Source organism: Bombina bombina, chromosome 2, assembly GCF_027579735.1.
Source record: "Bombina bombina isolate aBomBom1 chromosome 2, aBomBom1.pri, whole genome shotgun sequence".
Lineage (NCBI taxonomy): Eukaryota > Metazoa > Chordata > Amphibia > Anura > Bombinatoridae > Bombina > Bombina bombina.
The window spans coordinates 289515614-289538077 of record NC_069500.1 but is presented as its reverse complement, the minus strand read 5'-3'; the positions used below and the strand labels follow the sequence as shown (position 1 = coordinate 289538077).

At 40.8% G+C, this 22464-nt stretch overlaps 1 protein-coding gene across 3 annotated transcripts in view; it reads right to left on the bottom strand.

Annotated features, from left to right (window-relative positions):
• Positions 1 to 22464, bottom strand: part of DMXL1 (Dmx like 1) — a 383924-nt gene that overhangs the window by 241619 nt on the left and 119841 nt on the right. For all 3 annotated transcript variants that reach the window (XM_053701585.1, XM_053701589.1, XM_053701586.1), the window contains exons 14-18: positions 22329 to 22450; positions 19864 to 19953; positions 19671 to 19776; positions 12484 to 12603; positions 10334 to 10558 (exon numbers count right to left, since the gene is read on the bottom strand). In XM_053701585.1, coding sequence (XP_053557560.1) covers positions 10334 to 10558; positions 12484 to 12603; positions 19671 to 19776; positions 19864 to 19953; positions 22329 to 22450 — 663 coding nt within the window. The remainder of the gene's footprint in view (positions 1 to 10333; positions 10559 to 12483; positions 12604 to 19670; positions 19777 to 19863; positions 19954 to 22328; positions 22451 to 22464) is intronic.

The following is a 22464-nucleotide window of genomic DNA, read 5'->3' as shown; positions in this document are numbered from 1 at the left end:
TAGGTACGCATCCTTTAGATCCACGGTAGTCATAAATTGACCTTCCTGGATAGTGGGTAGAATCGTTCGAATGGTTTCCATCTTGAACGATGGTACCCTGAGAAATTTGTTTAGGATCTTCAAATCCAAAATTGGTCTGAAAGTTCCCTCTTTTTTGGGAACTACGAACAGATTTGAATAAAATCCCATTCCTTGTTCCTTTATTGGAACTGGGTGTATCACTCCCATCTTTAACAGGTCTTCTACACAATGTAAGAACGCCTGTCTCTTTATTTGGTTTAAGGATAAGTGAGACATGTGGAACCTTCCCCTTGGGGGTAGTTACCTGAATTCCAGAAGATAACCCTGAGAAACTATTTCTAGTGCCCAGGGATCCTGAACATCTCTTGCCCAAGCCTGAGCAAAGAGAGAGAGTCTGCCCCCTACTAGATCCGGTCCCGGATCGGGGGCTACTCCTTCATGCTGTTTTGTTAGCAGCAGCAGGCTTCTTGGCCTGCTTACCCTTGTTCCAGCCTTGCATCGGTTTCCAGGCTGGTTTGGGTTGTGAGGCATTACCCTCTTGCTTAGAGGATGCAGAATTAGAGGCCGGTCCGTTCCTGAAATTGCAAAAGGAACGAAAATTAGACTTATTCTTGGCCTTGAAAGGCCTATCTTGTGGAAGGGCGTGGCCCTTTCCCCCAGTGATGTCTGAGATAATCTCTTTCAATTCTGGTCCAAATAGAGTTTTACCTTTGAAAGGGATGTTAAGCAATTTTGTCTTGGATGACACATCCGCTGACCAAGACTTTAGCCAAAACGCTCTGCGCGCCACGATTGCAAACCCTGAATTTTTCGCCGCTAATCTAGCTAATTGCAAAGCGGCATCTAAAATAAAAGAGTTAGCCAACTTAAGTGCGTGAACTCTGTCCATAACCTCCTCATATGGAGTCTCTCTACTGAGCGACTTTTCTAGTTCCTCGGACCATAACCACTCTGCTGTAGTGACAGGAACAATGCACGAAATGGGTTGTAGAAGGTAACCTTGCTGTACAAAAATCTTTTTAAGCAAACCCTCCAATTTTTTATCCATAGGATCTTTGAAAGCACAACTATCCTCGATAGGAATAGTAGTGCGTTTGTTTAGAGTAGAAACTGCCCCCTCGACCTTAGGGACTGTCTGCCATAAGTCCTTTCTGGGGTCGACCATAGGAAATAATTTCTTAAATATAGGGGGGGAACAAAAGGTATGCCGGGCTTTTCCCACTCCTTATTCACTATGTCCGCCACCCGCTTGGGTATAGGAAAAGCGTCGGGGTGCACCGGAACCTCTAGGAACTTGTCCATCTTGCATAATTTCTCTGGAATGACCAAGTTGTCACAATCATCCAGAGAAGATAACACCTCCTTAAGCAGTGCGCGGAGATGTTCTAATTTAAATTTAAATGTCACAACATCAGGTTCAGCTTGTTGAGAAATTTTTCCTGAATCTGAAATTTCCCCATCTGACAAAACCTCCCTCATGGTCACTTCAGATTGGTGTGAGGGTATGACAGAACAATTATCATCAGCGCCCTCCTGCTCTTCAGTGTTTAAAACAGAGCAATCGCGCTTTCTCTGATATGTAGGCATTTTGGATAAAATATTTGCTATGGAGTTATCCATTACAGCCGTCAATTGTTGCATGGTAATAAGCATTGGCGCGCTAGATGTACTAGGGGCCTCCTGCGTGGGAAAAACTGGTGTAGACACAGTAGGAGATGATGTAGTATCACATTTACTCCCCTCATCTGAGGAATCATCTGTGGCAGTACTGTCCTTACTTTGTTTGGACGCTATGGCACAATTATCACACAAATTTAAATGGGGAGACACATTGGCTTTCATACATATAGAACATAGCTTATCCGAAGGCACAGACATGTTAAACAGGCTTAAACTTGTCAATAAAGCACAAAAAACGTTTTAAAACAAAACCGTTACTGTCTCTTTAAATTTTAAACAGAAAACACTTTATTACTGAATATGTGAAAAAGTATGAAGGAATTGTTCAAAAATTACCAAAATTTCACCAGTGTCTTAAAGCATTAAGAGTATTGCACACCAATTTTCAGAGCTTTAACCCTTAAAATTACGGAACCGGAGCCGTTTACAAATTTAACCCCTATACAGTCCCAGCTATAGCCTTTGCTGTGACCTAACCAAGCCCTGAGGGGAATACGATACCAAGTGACGCCTTCTAGAAACTTTTCCAGCTACTTTCAGATCCTCACACATGCATCTGCATGTCTTGCTCTCAAAAAACAACTGCGCAGTAATGGCGCGAAAACAGAATTTATGTTTACCTGATAAATTACTTTCTCCAACGGTGTGTCCGGTCCACGGCGTCATCCTTACTTGTGGGATATTCTCTTCCCCAACAGGAAATGGCAAAGAGCCCAGCAAAGCTGGTCACATGATCCCTCCTAGGCTCCGCCTACCCCAGTCATTCGACCGACGTTAAGGAGGAATATTTGCATAGGAGAAACCATATGATACCGTGGTGACTGTAGTTAAAGAAAATAAATTATCAGACCTGATTAAAAAACCAGGGCGGGCCGTGGACCGGACACACCGTTGGAGAAAGTAATTTATCAGGTAAACATAAATTCTGTTTTCTCCAACATAGGTGTGTCCGGTCCACGGCGTCATCCTTACTTGTGGGAACCAATACCAAAGCTTTAGGACACGGATGAAGGGAGGGAGCAAATCAGGTCACCTAGATGGAAGGCACCACGGCTTGCAAAACCTTTCTCCCAAAAATAGCCTCAGAAGAAGCAAAAGTATCAAACTTGTAAAATTTAGTAAAAGTGTGCAGTGAAGACCAAGTCGCTGCCTTACATATCTGATCAACAGAAGCCTCGTTCTTGAAGGCCCATGTGGAAGCCACAGCCCTAGTGGAATGAGCTGTGATTCTTTCAGGAGGCTGCCGTCCGGCAGTCTCGTAAGCCAATCTGATGATGCTTTTAATCCAAAAAGAGAGAGAGGTAGAAGTTGCTTTTTGACCTCTCCTGTTACCAGAATAAACAACAAACAAGGAAGATGTTTGTCTAAAATCCTTTGTAGCATCTAAATAGAATTTTAGAGCGCGAACAACATTCAAATTGTGCAACAAACGTTCCTTCTTCGAAACTGGTTTCGGACACAAAGAAGGCACGACCATCTCCTGGTTAATGTTTTTGTTAGAAACAACTTTTGGAAGAAAACCAGGTTTAGTACGTAAAACCACCTTATCTGCATGGAACACCAGATAAGGAGGAGAACACTGCAGAGCAGATAATTCTGAAACTCTTCTAGCGGAAGAAATTGCAGCCAAAAACAAAACTTTCCAAGATAATAACTTAATATCAACGGAATGTAAGGATTCAAACGGAACCCCCTGAAGAACTGAAAGAACTAAGTTGAGACTCCAAGGAGGAGTCAAAGGTTTGTAAACAGGCTTGATTCTAACCAGAGCCTGAACAAAGGCTTGAACATCTGGCACAGCTGCCAGCTCTTTGTGAAGTAACACAGACAAGGCAGAAATCTGTCCCTTCAAGGAACTTGCAGATAATCCTTTCTCCAATCCTTCTTGAAGAAAGGATAGAATCCTAGGAATCTTTACCTTGTCCCAAGGGAATCCTTTAGATTCACACCAACAGATATATTTTTTCCATATTTTGTGGTAAATTTTTCTAGTTACAGGCTTTCTGGCCTGAACAAGAGTATCAATAACAGAATCTGAGAACCCTCGCTTTGATAAGATCAAGCGTTCAATCTCCAAGCAGTCAGCTGGAGTAGGACCAGATTCGGATGTTCGAACGGACCTTGAACAAGAAGGTCTCGTCTCAAAGGTAGCTTCCATGGTGAAGCCGATGACATATTCACCAGATCTGCCTACCAAGTCCTGCGTGGCTACGCAGGAGCTATCAAGATCACCTACGCCCTCTCCTGATTGATCCTGGCTACCAGCCTGGGGATGAGAGGAAACGGCGGGAATACATAAGCTAGGTTGAAGGTCCAAGGTGCTACTAGTGCATCTACTAGAGTCGCCTTGGGATCCCTGGATCTGGACCCGTAGCAAGGAACCTTGAAGTTCTAACGAGAGGCCATCAGATCCATGTCTGGAATGCCCCACAGTTGAGTGATTTGGGCAAAGATTTCCGGATGGAGTTCCCACACCCCCGGATGCAATGTCTGACGAATCAGAAAATCCGCTTCCCAAGTTTCCACTCCTGGGATGTGGATTGCAGACAGGTGGCAGGAGCGAGTCTCCGCCCATTGAATGATTTTGGTCACTTCTTCCATCGCCAGGGAACTCCTTGTTCCCCCCTGATGGTTGATGTACGCAACAGTCGTCATGTTGTCTGATTGAAACCGTATGAACTTGGTCCTCGCTAGCTGAGGCCAAGCCTTGAGAGCATTGAATATCGCTCTCAGTTCCAGAATATTTATCGGTAGAAGAGATTCTTCCCGAGACCAAAGACCCTGAGCTTTCAGGGATCCCCAGACCGCGCCCCAGCCCATCAGACTGGCGTCGGTCGTGACAATGACCCACTCTGGTCTGCGGGAGGTCACCCCTTGCGACAGGTTGTCCAGGGACAGCCACCAACGGAGTGAGTCTCTGGTCCTCTGATTTACTTGTATCTTCGGAGACAAGTCTGTATAGTCCCCATTCCACTGACTGAGCATACACAATTGAAATGGTCTTAGATGAATGCGCGCAAAAGGAACTATGTCCATTGCCGCTACCATCAAACCTATCACTTCCATGCACTGTGCTATGGAAGGAAGAGGAACGGAAGGAAGTATCCGACAAGAGTTTAGAAGTTTTGTTTTTCTGGTCTCTGTCAGAAAAATCCTCATTTCTAAGGAGTCTATTATTGTTCCCAAGAAGGGAACTCTTGTCGACGGAGATAGAGAACTCTTTTCCACGTTCACTTACCATCCGTGAGATCTGAGAAAGGCCAGGACTATGTCCGTGTGAGCCTTTGCTTGAGGAAGGGACGACGCTTGAATCAGAATGTCGTCCAAGTAAGGTACTACAGCAATGCCCCTTGGTCTTAGCACCGCCAGAAGGGACCCTAGTACCTTTGTGAAAATCCTTGGAACAGTGGCTAATCCGAAAGGAAGCGCCACGAACTGGTAATGCTTGTCCAGGAATGCGAACCTTAGGAACCGATGATGTTCCTTGTGGACAGGAATATGTAGATACGCATCCTTTAAATCCACCGTGGTCAAGAATTGACCTACCTGGATGGAAGGATTGTTCGAATGGTTTCCATTTTGGACGATGGAACCTTGAGAAACTTGTTTAGGATCTTGAGACCTAAGATTGGTCTGAACGTTCCCTCTTTTTTGGGAACTACGAACAGATTGGAGTAGAACCCCATCCCTCGTTCTTTTAATGGAACAGGATGAATCACTTCCAGAAGATAACCTTGGAAGACTATTTCTAGCGCCCAAGGATCCAGAACATCTCTTGCCCAAGCCTGAGTGAAGAGAGAGAGTCTGCCCCCCACCAAATCCGGTCCCGGATCGGGGGCCCGCATCTCATGCTGTCTTGGGAGCAGTGGCAGGTTTCTTGGCCTGCTTTCCTTTGTTCCAGCCTTGCCTTGGTCTCCAGGCTGGATTGGCTTGAGAAGTATTACCCTCCTGCTTAGAGGACGTAGCACTTGGGGCTGGTCCGTTTCTGCGAAAGGGACGAAAATTAGGTTTATTTTTGGCCTTGAAAGACCTATTCTGAGGAAGGGCGTGGCCCTTGCCCCCAGTGATTCAGAGATAAACTCTTTCAAGTCAGGGCCAAACAGTGTTTTCCCCTTGAAAGGAATGTCAAACAATTTGTTCTTGGAAGACGCATCCGCTGACCAAGATTTTAACCAAAGCGCTCTGCGCGCCACAATAGCAAACCCAGAATTTTTCGCCGCTAATCTAGCCAATTGCAAGGTGGCGTCTAGGGTGAAAGAATTAGCCAATTTAAGAGCACGAATTCTGTCCATAATCTCCTCATAAGAAGAAGAATTACTAATAATCGCCTTTTCTAGCTCATCGCACCAGAAACACGCGGCTGTAGTGACAGGGACAATGCATGCAATTGGTTGTAGAAGGTAACCTTGCTGAACAAACATCTTTTTTAGCAAACCTTCTAATTTTTTATCCATAGGATCTTGGAAAGCACAACTATCTTCTATGGGTATAGTGGTGCGCTTGTTTAGAGTAGAAACCGCCCCCTCGACCTTGGGGACTGTCTGCCATAAGTCCTTTCTAGGGTCGACTATAGGAAACAATTTTTTTTAAATATGGGGGGAGGTACGAAAGGTACACCGGGCCTGTCCCATTCTTTATTAACAATGTACGCCACCCGCTTGAGTATAGGAAAAGCTTCGGGGGGCCCCGGGGCCTCTAGGAACTAGTCCATTTTACATAGTGTTTCTGGAATGACCAGATAATCACAATCATCCAAATTGGATAACACCTCCTTAAGCAGAGCGCGGAGATGTTCCAACTTAAATTTAAAAGTAATCACATCAGGTTCAGCTTGTTGAGAAATTTTTCCTGAATCTGAAATTTCTCCCTCAGACAAACCTCCCTGGCCCCCTCAGACTGGTGTAGGGGCCCTTCAGAAACAATATCATCAGCGGCCTCATGCTCTTCAGTATTTTCTAAAACAGAGCAGTCGCGCTTTCGCTGATAAGTGGGCATATTGGCTAAAATGTTTTTGATAGAATTATCCATTACAGCCGTTAATTGTTGCATAGTAAGGAGTATTGGCACGCTAGATGTACTAGGGGCCTCCTGTATGGGCAAAACTGGTGTAGACGAAGGAGGGGATGATGCAGTACCATGCTTACTCCCCTCACTTGAGGAATCATCTTGGGCATCATTTTTACTAAATTTATTATGACATAAATCACATCTATTTAAATGAAAAGGAACCTTGGCTTCCCCACAGTCAGAACACAATCTATCTGGTAGTTCAGACATGTTAAACAGGCATAAACTTGATAACAAAGCACAAAAAACGTTTTAAAATAAAACCGTTACTGTCACTTTAAATTTTAAACTGAACACACTTTATTACTGCAATTGCGAAAAAGTATGAAGGAATTGTTCAAAATTCACCAAAATTTCACCACAGTGTCTTAAAGCCTTAAAAGTATTGCACACCAAATTTGGAAGCTTTAACCCTTAAAATAACGGAACCGGAGCCGTTTTTATATTTAACCCCTTTACAGTCCCTGGAATCTGCTTTGCTGAGACCCAACCAAGCCCAAAGGGGAATACGATACCAAATAATGCCTTCAGAAAGACTTTTCTATGTATCAGAGCTCCACACACATGCAGCTGCATGTCATGCTGTTCTCAAAAACAAGTGCGCCATACCGGCGCGAAAATGAGGCTCTGACTATGATTAGGGAAAGCCCCAATAGAATAAAGTGTCTAAAAAACAGTGCCTGCCGATATTATTTTACAAAAAATACCCAGATTAAATGATTCCTCAAGGCTAAATATGTGTAAATATGATCGATTTAGCCCAGAAAATGTCTACAGTCTTAATAAGCCCTTGTGAAGCCCTTATTTACTGTGTGAATAAAAATGGCTTACCGGATCCCATAGGGAAAATGACAGCTTCCAGCATTACATCGTCTTGTTAGAATGTGTCATACCTCAAGCAGCAAAAGACTGCACACTGTTCCCCCAACTGAAGTTAATTCCTCTCAACAGTCCTGTGTGGAACAGCCATGGATTTTAGTAACGGTTGCTAAAATCATTTTCCTCATACAAACAGAAATCTTCATCTCTTTTCTGTTTCAGAGTAAATAGTACATACCAGCACTATTTTAAAATAACAAACTCTTGATTGAATAATAAAAACTACAGTTAAACACTAAAAAACTCTAAGCCATCTCCGTGGAGATGTTGCCTGTACAACGGCAAAGAGAATGACTGGGGTAGGCGGAGCCTAGGAGGGATCATGTGACCAGCTTTGCTGGGCTCTTTGCCATTTCCTGTTGGGGAAGAGAATATCCCACAAGTAAGGATGACGCCGTGGACCGGACACACCTATGTTGGAGAAAATGAGGCTCAGCCTACAACTGGGAAGGACCTCCCTGACTGGAAAAGGTGTCTAACATAGTGCCTGCCGTTAAAAAACGTTCCCCAAGTTTATAAATGTCAATTATCAGCATAAACATGTATAAAATGCCCAAATAAAGCAATCGATTTAGCCCATAAAAGTGTCTACCAGATGTATAGCCCATATTAAGCCCTTTATTCTGTTTGCTTGACTAAGAAAATGGCTTACCGGTCCCCATGAGGGGAAATGACAGCCTTCCAGCATTACATGGTCTTGTTAGAAATATGGCTAGTCATACCTTAAGCAGAAAAGTCTGCTGTTTCCCCCAACTGAAGTTACTTCATCTCAACAGTCCTATGTGGAAACAGCAATCGATTTTAGTTACTGTCTGCTAAAATCATCTTCCTCTCACAAACAGAAATCTTCATCCTTTTCTGTTTCAGAGTAAATAGTACATACCAGCACTATTTTAAAATAACAAACACTTGATAGAAGAATAAAAAACTACATTTAAACACCAAAAAACTCTTAACCATCTCCGTGGAGATGTTGCCTGTGCAACGGCAAAGAGAATGACTGGGGTGGGCGGAGCCTAGGAGGGACTATATGGCCAGCTTTGCTGGGACTCTTTGCCATTTCCTGTTGGGGAGGAGATATTCCCACAAGTAAGGATGACGCAGTGGACCGGACACACCAATGTTGGAGAAAGTATAGTTCTGCTTATATTTTTTAATAACATTGTGCTGATTTTCAGACTCCTAACCAAGCCCCACAGTGTCAGATATATACACGCGTTTATAGACTCCTGCTGGCTGCTGTTTATGTTATCTGTAAATATGACTGGAAAGGGGGGTGTATAGTGTTTGCTTTTCTTGTTTTCCCAGCCCCTTTCACTGCGTGTTCCAGCCTATCCTAATCAACACTGCTAAACTGGGAGTTTCTAAGTTAAAAGGTTTTATACTGGATTTTTATATCAGTATATGTGCATATTCTTTATAGTAGTGTCTATTACATGCAGTTATATGAACATTGGTGTACACTGTACCTTTAAGGCTTTAAGTCAGGAAGCTAAAGTAATGGCTGTTGAGCAGCACTTCAAATCTTTCACCTCATTCCATCACGGAGGCAAAATAAGTGGTAGGGATTTAAAGCTCTAGTGTGTTGGGGTATCTTTTGCCGCCTCCTAGTGGTCAGGAGGTGAATTCCCACACGTAATGACTGATGGACTCTCACCATTTGATCAAGGAAAGTGGAAAGTAATTAAGGATCAAAAATGAGACAATGTGGAAATATGTTTATAATTAGAAAGGAAATAAAATATAATGCAGTAGTACTGAAAATCCTGTACAATCAATAAAAATGTAATAAATAAAAAATACAGGGAAGTAGGATTTAGGTTTTCTTACTATTTATAAAGCGTCATAAGACTATTATCAAAGGGACATTAAACGGCTGGACACAACTTCAACATAACAGCTACAAATTACAACGCTACTGTTTTTCCTCCAGCACCTGAAGCTCTCTTAAGAGCTGTTTTATTTTATTGACAGGTCCAGGCTGGTGAGGCTCCACCACTTCATACTGGACCCCGCCATCTTGGAGCTCACATATTCTTGTACCCAGTGAGAAGTGGTGAATATTCACAAATCAGTGCTGGCCTTTTCACAACTGTACAGTACTATTTGGTTAGCACACACACAATACAGAGTGGGAAGCTTAAATTTGTATCCAGTTTCTATACAATGTTTAAAATTAACATATAAAAAAGGCAATATTAATAATATAGTGCAGCCACCACAAAAATGTAAAGCTCCTGCGCTCTGTATAATGTATGCTAATCAATCAAAAGTGCATAGCACAGCTGTCAAAAAGTCATTAATATTACTGAACTGTAAATACACCAGACTTCTGTCACAGAGGGCACAGCATGTATGAAAATAAGGAGGATCACCAACCAGCACTACTAAGGGGGTAAAACTAAGAGGAAAGCTATGAAGAGAGCTGTTGGCAGAGGAAAATAACTAATAGCATTGTGAGTAGCAACCAAGCTATTGTAGTTGTGCTCAACAGTTTTATGCCTCTATTATTATTCACAAAAATAACATCAATAATAATAATAATTATTCCTATGACAAACACTGCTGGTTAGCAAAGCCACCTGGAATAAAATAATCAGCATATATTCCCATAAAACATCAGTTGTTTTCAACATGGCTGCCTATTTATGTATTCATTTATTTTTTAAACAAAAAGAAGCAATACCTGCAGATGGTTTAACACTGATTACTTCCACACCATCAGGTAAGTTCAGTTCCTGGCTGTACACAATCTCAGAAGAAAGTGTCATCTTACTGGTGCTTTGAAGATTTGCCTTGCAAGTCTGGTATTTCTGTGTGAGAGGTGATGGGATCTTTTCTCCAGAAACAGAATTCATAGAGTCATCCATTGGTTGACCATTTTCAGAACTACTTGAGCTAGTTTTTTCCTCTAGAATATTAATAAAGAAAAAATAACTATATGCCCCTAATGTTACTAAACCGGGATAGAAATACAATCTTTATTAAACCAAAAAGTCATAAGTACAATCACTTCCAATGGCAACAAAGCATTTCAACAGATCTTTAAGATTCAAGGGACAGTATACTGTAAAATTGTTTTTCCCCTAATGTTTCCAATTACTTTTTTTTACCAACTGCAGAGTATAAAATGCATGAGAATTTGCTATAAATAGCTGATTTTGTGTTTTGTGCTTGTAGTTCTAATCAGATCTCATTACTTTATCACATTTTGTACATATAAATGCTTCTTTATCTTATATCTGTCCTAAACCAAAGACCAATACTTGGAGAGAACAATGGGAAATTAACAATGTATTACCTTATCTCTTCTATACCCCACTGGGAGTGTAATTTCTTCTGCTGGCTGTGTTTACACAACTTAACTATAGCTTAGACCTAAGGCCAGAAACTTTCAGAATAGGTGGGGATACCACAGGTTAACTCAACTATTTCAAATGCCAATATAAGGGTAAAAGAAATACTTGTAAACCATTTAATGCACTCCAGCAGGTAAAACTTGATCACTGGGAACAAATTAAAGGGGACAAAACATTTGCGTAAACTGTCCGTTTAAGCTCAATATTTATGTAAAATACATTTTCCACTTTAAACTTTTCAGCATTTACCACAATAAATTCTTATCAATCAAAGGAATCACCTCCCAATGCTTGTCGTTAGTCTGCAAACAACTATTTTATTCACAAGCGTGTATATGTTGAAAAGTTTAAAGTGGAAAATGTATTTTACATAAATATTGAGCCAACATTATTTTTATTTTTTCCATACAATCCTTTTTAATTGATCTACGCTAGGGGTTAAGGGGACAGTAAAGTTCAAATTAAACTTGATTCATGATTCAGGAAGGGAATATCATTTTTAACAACTTTTCAAATTACTTTTTTCAGCAAATTTGCTTTTTTCTTTTCATATTTTTTGTTAAAGGATAAACCTAGGTAGGCTTAGAGGCTGATTTCTCTGCAGTCCACCTCTAATAACATGTACTGTTTGTTCATGTGTGCCATATAGATAACATTAAGCTCCCCCCAGAGGGGTTATTTAAGAGTCAGCACTAAGTGCATGAAATTCAAGTCTGTCAAAAGAACTGAAATGAGGAGGCAGTCTGCAGAGGCGTAGATACAAGGTAGTCATAGAGGTAAAAAGTATATTAATATAAGTGTTGGTAAATAAAGGGATTATATATCTTTTTAAACAATACAATTTTTAGTGTTTACTGTCCCTTTAATGGTTTACCATCTGAGATATATTTTGGTTACTGTTTTAGTGAGGAAAGCTGATAGAAGCACATATGTGTTATGGTATACCTATAAAAAAGGAGAACTTGCCCATACCAGGAGCAAACTAATGCTTTTACAAATATAGCAGGTTTATAGCACAGAATAATATTACTACAACAAAACAATGCAGAAGGTCCATGGCTATGACCAAAGCAGTTTAAAACTTGGAGGTGAAATTGCATGTCACTAACGCATAAAGGCACAGCAACATACTGCACATCTGTGGCAACAAATTGCCAAGGGCTACAAATTAAACAGCAAGAAAAATGGAGCATGTATATCCAACAGTATTACTCTATATTAGTAGTGATAACCAGAAGGTGGTATGCTCTGAGTCAATCACATGCAGAAGATGGCTGGATCACTTCAGTAGATAGTCTGAGAGTTCAGGTACACCCAACAATACACACATGGCAGGTGGTGGAAGTAACAAGTATGTTATCTGAATAGAATACAAAAGAAAGAGCTCTACCTTAAGAGCAGTGCATAGCGTGAACTGTAGAACCCCTATATAATCTTTTTCTAATAGGATGGAGAAGACAGTTTGAATAATACATACCCATACAAACTGGTACAGATTTCAAGTGCAAATTCCACATACGAAGTATGGAACGCTTATCTTTAGTGCATTCAATTACCACCAAATAGAATTTTTCTGAGAATCCAGTCTGCGAGTTTTCTAAAACATAAAAATGTAGAAACAGTAAGAGGTTTAGTTTGCTTAATACACTAAGGCAAATAAGAGCCTGTAAACCCTACAACTGCCTCATTAAATAACAAGTACAAAGTTCTGGCTAAAAAACTGCTGTAACAGTTAAAGGGACACTGAACCCAAATTCTTTCTTTCATGATTCAGATAGAGCATGAAATTGTAAGCAACTTTCTAATTTACTCCTATTATCAATTTTTCTTCGTTCTCTTGCTATCTTTATTTTAAAAGCAGGAATGTAAATCTTAGCAGTCAGCCCATTTTAGGTTCAGCACCATGGATAGTGCTTGCTTATTGGAGGCTTACATTTACCCACCAATAAGTAAGCATAACCCAGGTTCTCAACCAAAAATGGGCCAGCTCCTATGCGTCACATTCCTGCTTTTTAAATAAAGATAGCAAGAGAACGAAGAAAAATTGATAATAGGAGTAAATTAGAAAGTTGCTTAAAATTGCATGCTCTATCTGAATCATGAAAGGAAAAAACAGAATTTATGTTTACCTGATAAATTACTTTCTCCAACGGTGTGTCCGGTCCACGGCGTCATCCTTACTTGTGGGATATTCTCTTCCCCAACAGGAAATGGCAAAGAGCCCAGCAAAGCTGGTCACATGATCCCTCCTAGGCTCCGCCCACCCCAGTCATTCGACCGACGTAAAGGAGGAATATTTGCATAGGAGAAACCATATGTTACCGTGGTGACTGTAGTTAAAGAAAATAAATTATCAGACCTGATTAAAAAAACCAGGGCGGGCCGTGGACCGGACACACCGTTGGAGAAAGTAATTTATCAGGTAAACATAAATTCTGTTTTCTCCAACATAGGTGTGTCCGGTCCACGGCGTCATCCTTACTTGTGGGAACCAATACCAAAGCTTTAGGACACGGATGAAGGGAGGGAGCAAATCAGGTCACCTAAATGGAAGGCACCACGGCTTGCAAAACCTTTCTCCCAAAAATAGCCTCAGAAGAAGCAAAAGTATCAAATTTGTAAAATTTAGAAAAAGTGTGCAGTGAAGACCAAGTCGCTGCCTTACATATCTGATCAACAGAAGCCTCGATCTTGAAGGCCCATGTGGAAGCCACAGCCCTAGTGGAGTGAGCTGTGATTCTTTCAGGAGGCTGCCGTCCGGCAGTCTCATAAGCCAATCGGATAATGCTTTTAATCCAGAAGGAGAGAGAGGTAGAAGTTGCTTTTTGACCTCTCCGTTTACCAGAATAAACAACAAACAAAGCCAAAGTTTGTCTGAAAACCTTAGTAGCTGCTAAGTAAAATTTGAGAGCACGAACTACATCCAAGTTGTGCAACAAACGTTCCTTCTTTGAAACTGGATTAGGACACAAAGAAGGCACAACTATCTCCTGGTTAATGTCTTTGTTAGAAACAACTTTTGGAAGAAAACCAGGTTTAGTACGCAAAACCACCTTATCTGCATGGAACACCAGATAAGGAGAAGAACACTGCAGAGCAGATAATTCTGAAACTCTTCTAGCAGAAGAAATTGCAACCAAAAACAAAACTTTCCAAGATAATAACTTAATATCAACGGAATGTAAGGGTTCAAACGGAACCCCCTGAAGAACTGAAAGAACTAGGTTGAGACTCCAAGGAGGAGTCAAAATTTTGTAAACAGGCTTGATTCTAACCAGAGCCTGAACAAAGGCTAGAACATCTGGCACAGCTGCCAGCTTTTTGTGAAGTAACACAGACAAGGCAGAAATCTGTCCTATCAAGGAACTTGCAGATAATCCTTTTTCCAATCCTTCTCGAAGGAAGGATAGACTCTTAGGAATCTTAACCTTGTCCCAAGGGAATCCTGCAGATTCACACCAACAGATATACCAAATTATGTGGTAACTTTCTGGTTACAGGCTTTCAGGCCTGAACAAGAGTATTAATGACAGAATCTGAGAACCCTCGCTTTGATAAGATCAAGCGTTCAATCTCCAAGCAGTCAGCTGGAGTGGGTCGAACGGACCTAGAACAAGAAGGTCTCGTCTCAAAGGTAGCTTCCATGGTGGAGCCGATGACATATTCACCAGATCTGTATACCAAGTCCTGCGTGGCCACGCAGGAGCTATCAAAATCACCGACGCCCTCTCCTGATTGATCCTGGCTACCAGCCTGGGGATGAGAGGAAACGGCGGGAACACATAAGCTAGTTTGAAGGTCCAAGGTGCTACTAGTGCATCCACTAGAGCCGCCTTGGGATCCCTGGATCTGGACCCGTAGTAAGGAACTCTGAAGTTCTGACGAGAGGCCATCAGATCCATGTCTGGAATGCCCCACGGTTGAGTGACTTGGGCAAAGATTTCCGGATGGAGTTCCCACTCCCCCGGATGCAATGTCTGACGACTCAGAAAATCCGCTTCCCAATTTTCCACTCCTGGGATGTGGATAGCAGACAGGTGGCAGGAGTGAGACTCCGCCCATAGAATGATTTTGGTCACTTCGTCCATCGCTAGGGAACTCCTTGTTCCCCCCTGATGGTTGATGTATGAACTTGGCCCTCGCTAGCTGAGGCCAAGCTTTGAGAGCATTGAATATCGCTCTCAGTTCCAGAATATTTATCGGTAGAAGAGATTCTACCCGAGACCAAAGACCCTGAGCTTTCAGGGATCCCCAGACCGCGCCCCAGCCCATCAGACTGGCGTCGGTCGTGACAATGACCCACTCTGGTCTGCGGAAGGTCATCCCTTGTGACAGGTTGTCCAGGGACAGCCACCAACGGAATGAGTCTCTGGTCCTCTGATTTACTTGTATCTTCGGAGATAAGTCTGAATAGTCCCCATTCCACTGACTGAGCAGGAACAGTTGTAATGGTCTTAGATGAATGCGCACAAAAGGAACTATGTCCATTGCCGCTACCATCAACCTATCACTTCCATGCACTGCGCTATGGAAGGAAGAGGAACGGAATGAAGTATCCGACAAGAGTCTAGAAGTTTTGTTTTTCTGGCTTCTGTCAGAAAAATCCTCATTTCTAAGGAGTCTATTATAGTTCCCAAGAAGGGAACCCTCGTTGACGGAGATAGAGAACTCTTTTCCACGTTCACTTTCCATCCGTGAGATCTGAGAAAGGCCAGGACAACGTCCGTGTGAGCCTTTACTTGAGGAAGGGACGACGCACGAATCAGAATGTCGTCCAAGTAAGGTACTACAGCAATGCCCCTTGGTCTTAGCACCGCCAGAAGGGACCCTAGTACCTATGAGAAAATCCTAGGAGCAGTGGCTAATCCGAAAGAAAACGCCACGAACTGGAAATGCTTGTCCAGGAATTCAAACCTTAGGAACCGATGATGTTCCTTGTGGATAGGAATATGTAGATACGCATCCTTGAAATCCACCTTGGTCATGAAATGACCTTCCTGGATGGAAGGAAGAAGTGTTCGAATGGTTTCCATCTTGAACGATGGAACCTTGAGAAACTTGTTCAAGATCTTGAGATCTAAGATTGGTCTGAACGTTCCCTCTATTTTTGGGAACTATGAACAGATTGGAGTAGAACCCCATCCCTTGTTCTCCTAATGGAACAGGATGAATCACTCCCATTTTTAGCAGGTCTTCTACCCAATGTAAGAATGCCTGTCTTCTTATGTGGTCTGAAGACAACTGAGACCTGTGGAACCTCCCCCTTGGAGGAAGCCCCTTGAACTCCAGAGAATAACCTTGGGAGACTATTTCTAGCGCCCAAGGGTCCAGAACCTCTCTTGCCCCAGCCTGAGCGAAGAGAGAGAGTCTGCCCCCCACCAGATCCGGTCCCGGATCGGGGGCCCGCATTTCATGCTGTCTTGGTAGCAGTGGCAGGTTTCCTGGCCTGCTTTCCTTTGTTCCAGCCTTGCATAGGTCTCCAGGCTGGATTGGCTTGAGAAGTATTACCTTCCTGCTTAGAGGACGTAGCCCTTGGGGCTGATCCGTTTCTGCGAAAGGGACGAAACTTAGGTTTATTTTTGGTCTTGAAAAGACCTATCCTGAGGAAGGGCGTGGCCCTTGCCCCCAGTGATATCAAAGATAATCTCTTTCAAGTCAGGGCCAAAGAGTGTTTTCCCCTTGAAAGGAATGTCAAGCAATTTGTTCTTGGAAGACGCATCCGCTGCCCAAGATTTTAACCAAAGCGCTCTGCGCCACAATAGCAAACCCAGAATTTTTTCGCCGCTAACCTAGCCAATTGCAAGGTGGCGTCTAGGGTGAAAGAATTAGCCAATTTAAGAGCACGAATTCTGTCCATAATCTCCTTATAAGAAGAAGAATTACTAATAATCGCCTTTCCTAGCTCAAACTAGAAACACGCGGCTGCAGTGACAGGGACAATGCATGCAATTGGTTGTAGAAGGGAACCTTGCTGAACAAACATCTTTAGCAGACCTTCTAATTTTTTATCCATAGGATCTTGGAAAGCACAACTATCTTCTATGGGTATAGTGGCGCGCTTGTGTAGAGTAGAAACCGCCCCCTCGACCTTGGGGACTGTCTGCCATCAGTCCTGTCTGGTGTCGACTATAGGAAAACAATTTTATAAATATGGGGGGAGGTACTAAAGGTATACCGGGCCTGTCCCATTCTGTACTAACAATGTACGCCACCCGCTTGGATATAGGAAAAGCTTCGGGGGGCCCCGGGGCCTCTAAGAACTTTTCCATTTTACATAGTGGTTCTGGAATGACCAGATAATCACAATCATCCAAATTGGATAACACCTCCTTAAGCAGAGCGCGGAGATGTTCCAACTTAAATTTAAAAGTAATCACATCAGGTTCAGCTTGTTGAGAAATGTTTCCTGAATCTGAAATTTCTCCCTCAGACAAAACCTCCCTGGCCCCCTCAGACTGGTGTAGGGGCCCTTCAGAAACCATATCATCAGCGCTCTCATGCTCTACAGAATTTTCTAAAACAGAGCAGTCGCGCTTTCACTGATAAGTGGGCATATTGGCTAAAATGTTTTTGATAGAATTATCCATTACAGCCGTTAAATGTTGCATAGTAAGGAGTATTGGCGCACTAGATGTACTAGGGGCCTCCTGTATGGGCAAGACTGGTGTAGACGAAGGAGGGGATGATGCAGTACCATGCTTACTCCCCTCACTTGAGGAATCATCTTGGGCATCATTTTTACTAAATTTTTTTATGACATAAAATACATATAGTTAAATGAGAAGGAACCTTGGTTTCCCCACAGTCAGAACACAATCTATCTGGTAGTTCAGACATGATAAACAGGCATAAACTTGATAACAAAGCACAAAAAACGTTTTAAAATAAAACCGTTACTGTCACTTTAAATTTTAAACTAAACACACTTTATTACTGCAATTGCGAAAAAGTATGAAGGAATTGTTCAAAATTCACCAAAATTTCACCACAGAGTCTTAAAGCCTTAAAAGTATTGCACACCAAATTTGGAAGCTTTAACCCTTAAAATAACGGAACCGGAGCCGTTTTTATATTTAACCCCTTTACAGTCCCTGGAATCTGCTTTGCTGAGACCCAACCAAGCCCAAAGGGGAATACGATACCAAATGATGCCTTCAGAAAGACCTTTCTATGTATCAGAGCTCCACACACATGCAGCTGCATGCCATGCTGTCCTCAAAAACAAGTGCGCCATACCGGCGCGAAAATGAGACTCTGCCTATGCTTTGGGAAAGCCCCTAAAGAATAAGGTGTCTAAAACAGTGCCTGCCGATATTATTATATCAAAATACCCAGATAAAATGATTCCTCAAGGCTAAATATGTGTTAATAATCAATCGATTTAGCCCAGAAAAAGTCTACAGTTTAAATAAGCCCTTGTGAAGCCCTTATTTACAATCGTAATAAACATGGCTTACCGGATCCCATAGGGAAAATGACAGCTTCCAGCATTACATCGTCTTGTTAGAATGTGTCATACCTCAAGCAGCAAGGGACTGCAAACTGTTCCCCCAACTGAAGTTAATTGCTCTCAACAGTCCTGTGTGGAACAGCCATGGATTTTAGTTACGGTTGCTAAAATCATTTTCCTCATACAAACAGAATTCTTCATCTCTTTTCTGTTTCTGAGTAAATAGTACGTACCAGCACTATTTGAAAATAACAAACTCTTGATTGAATAATGAAAAACTACAGTTAAACACTAAAAAACTCTAAGCCATCTCCGTGGAGATGTTGCCTGTACAACGGCAAAGAGAATGACTGGGGTGGGCGGAGCCTAGGAGGGATCATGTGACCAGCTTTGCTGGGCTCTTTGCCATTTCCTGTTGGGGAAGAGAATATCCCACAAGTAAGGATGACGCCGTGGACCGGACACACCTATGTTGGAGAAATTTGGGTTTAGTGTCTCTTTACGTACAACAAAGCTTGTTAGTTATAAACCAAAATGTAAGAAAGAGATATGAAACACAAATGTTTTTCTTTCATGATTCACATAGAGCATGCAATTCTAAACAAGTTTCTAATTTACTTCTATCATCAATGTTTCTTTGTTCTTTGGTATCTTTTGTTGAAAAGCAGGGATGTATGCTTAGGAGCCAGTCCATTTCTGGAGCACTATATGGCAGCCGTTTTGCATGAATGTTATGCGTTTGCACGAGCACTATATGGCAGCACTATTTCCTGCCATGTAGTGCTACAGATGGCTACCTAGGTATCTCTTCATCACAGAATATCAGGGGAACAAAGCAAAATTCAAAATAGAAGTAAATTGGAAACTTATTTAAAGGGTATGCTCTGTCTGAATAACAAAATAATAAAGTTTTTGGGTTTCATATCCTTTTAAAAGCAATCATAGTTTCAGATGAATTAAGACTGTGCCCATACAAGTGCATAAACCTATGCCCAGACAAACAGGTAAAATATACTTACTGCTTCCTTTTTTGTTAGAAATACCATGATTTAATGTCATCTTTATAGTTATAAAAAATTAAATAAAACATAACTGCAATAAAGGCTTTCTTGAGAGCATTTATGATTGGCCCCTAAAGTATAGTTTATGAAAAACATTGTTCTTGCAGAAAACGGTATTCCTTATTAATCAAAAAGCATTTTTTTTTTTTTTACCAGAATCCGACTGCGTTTCACTGCTTCCAGAAACTGCAGTATTCTTGAGGTTACCCATGATAAAGTCTTCTTGAAATGCATGTAGCAATTGTGTTTTTCTGCCATGCTGAAGAAAACAAAAATGAACAATTGTTAAAATGTAATGGACGGGAAAGTTTAAAGATAAGAAGATAACATGTATAAGAAAACTTACTAGATCAGTAATGGCATCTAATTCTATAATGCAACCAGGTCTAGCAGTTGATTGTTGACTTGTGATGTTAAAAACTGTTCCAACATATTTCTGCAATAGAAAACGCACACATTTAAACAATGACAGTACTACAGGTAGCCCTCAGTTTACGCTGGGGTTAGGTTCCAGAAGGAATGGTTGTAAATTGAAACTGTTGTAAATTGAAACCCAGTTTATAATGTAAGTCAATGGGAAGTGAGGGAGTTAGGTTCCAGGCCCCTCTCAAAATTGTCATAAGTAACACTTAATACATTATTTTTAAAGCTTTGAAATGAAGACTTTAAATGCTAAACAGCATTATAAACCTAATATAATAATCACACAACACAGAATATATAATTAAACTAAGTTAAATGAACAAAAACATTTGCTAAACAGCATTATAAACCTAATAAAATAATCACACAACACAGACTTCACTTGCATTTTTCTGCAAACAGTTCTTTCTATGCATTCCAATCTGGACTGATTTATAGACAGGAAGATCTTGTTCCTTTGAAATCTGCTCGATAGCTCAGGTCTGGTTAAACTAATTAATTTCAGCTTGCTTGGCTTTGCTGCAACACAAGCAGACAGCTCCATCAACTGACTATTTTAATAAATGCACTGCTTTTCAATAGCAGTCACATGACTGGAAAAAAAGGTTGTTATTCTGAAACGGTGTAAATTGAACCGTTGTAAAACGAGGGCCACCTGTATTTTAGATTACTTAATAAATTAATAAATCTGCAGAAAATGAAAAATATTCAAGTTAAAAACAATTTTTTTTTATTTTTTTTTAAAATATGTACCGTCTACATTTGTCTGGATAATTAAATGGAAAGTAAACACAAATTTTGATTAAAAAAAGTTTAATTTCTAGGTAGAAAAACATTTTGCAATATACTGTTATTTATTTTGTCCCTTCTCCAGTAATTTATGTCTGAAAGTTAAGATGTTTCCAATTCTGACAACTGGAAGTGCACATGGAAGACTCCACAAGTCAAGTCCCGCTCCATATCTGTCCATAACTTGCATTAGCAGAGATTATACGATAAGGAGCTGCAAAACAATACATTGCTAACATAATGGCCAGGGATAGCCTTATTCATTACATTAAGTCATGATTGGTTTATTAAAATATGGCAAGCGGTGGGAGAGTCTGACTATTGAAAAACATCTGCAGCAAACAAGATGTTAATGCATTCAAAACATTTTAAAGCTTAGACGCAGAAAAAAAGTTATAATTAAAAGGTGTTTAAGGGATACAAAATCTGTTTAAAAAAAAAAGCACTAAATAGTGTGTTATACTTAAAGGGGCATTATACACTCGGTTTTTTTTCTTTGCATAAATGTTATGTAGATTATTTATTTATATAGCCCATAAAGAAGTTGTGGTTTTGTTTTTTTTAAATGTATAGTTTTGCTTATTTTTAAATAACATTTCTCTTATTTCAGACTCCTAATCAAGCCCCAAAGTTTTGGAAGAATACTGATGTATTCCTCCACCAGCTTGCTCCTGTTTGTGTAAAGGGTTTTTTCATATGCAGAGGAAGGGGGAGGGGGGAGTGTCTGCTCTTTCCCACTTGCAGTGGGTGTTCCAGCTACCTTTTCAACAGAGCTAAGTTGGGAGTTTCTAAGTAAGTTTTTAAATGTTTTTTTACTGGATTTTTAGATCAGCATCTGTGCATATTATTCTTTATAGTAGTGTCTATTACATGCAGTTATATGAAAATTGGTGTATACTGTCCCTTAATTAAAATTATTGGAAAATGTATTATTCAGCATTTTAAAAGGATATGACTTTTATTTCTTTTTTAACTTCATTTCTGAAGGGTCAATTACTTCCTGTCACAAACACACAATGGTACTATGGACTCTACAGGAAGGCAAAAGAGTACATTTTCATTTCATGTATTTGATAGAAGACACCTGCTCTAGCTTCAGTCAGTTTATTGTCTGTACTCAGGACTTTTGATGCAAAACATTATGTGACAGTAGAACTTAAGGTATGTAACGTCAGCTCTTATCGCACTAAAGCCAGTGGCAACACTGTGAATTTCAAAGTGCTAATTTTGCTCCTCCCCCCAACAACAAAAAAAAAAAGTTGTATGCGGTTTTTAACACAATTTTTCTTTTTACTTTGATTTAACTTTTTTTTTTCTTTTTACTAAAGGGGTACAGTTTAATATCCCTTTAATGTCCTTTTAAGACAAGGTAAATAAAAAACAAATCTCTTAAAGATGTAAAAAAGCAGTTTAGACTGAGATGAACCGGCAAGTATGAGCAAAAGAAACACCAACCTTGCGTACAATTCTCTGTTTACCTTTTTACACATTACTAAAACTAGTAAAAATACAAATGACATGGGTAAACATATGTCTGTCGCCATTCAATGAGTAATTTTACTTAAATTGTATATACAAAAAAGGGGGGTGAATACTCACAGAAATGTCTGGGTTGGATAGTTCACACAGCAGCTTTTTGGCATCTATCACAGCTTGATAAAGTCTTAGGTTCTCTCCATCGCTTGCAACAAAACAAGCACTTGGAGAATTGCAGTAAGTACCTAGAACACATTGG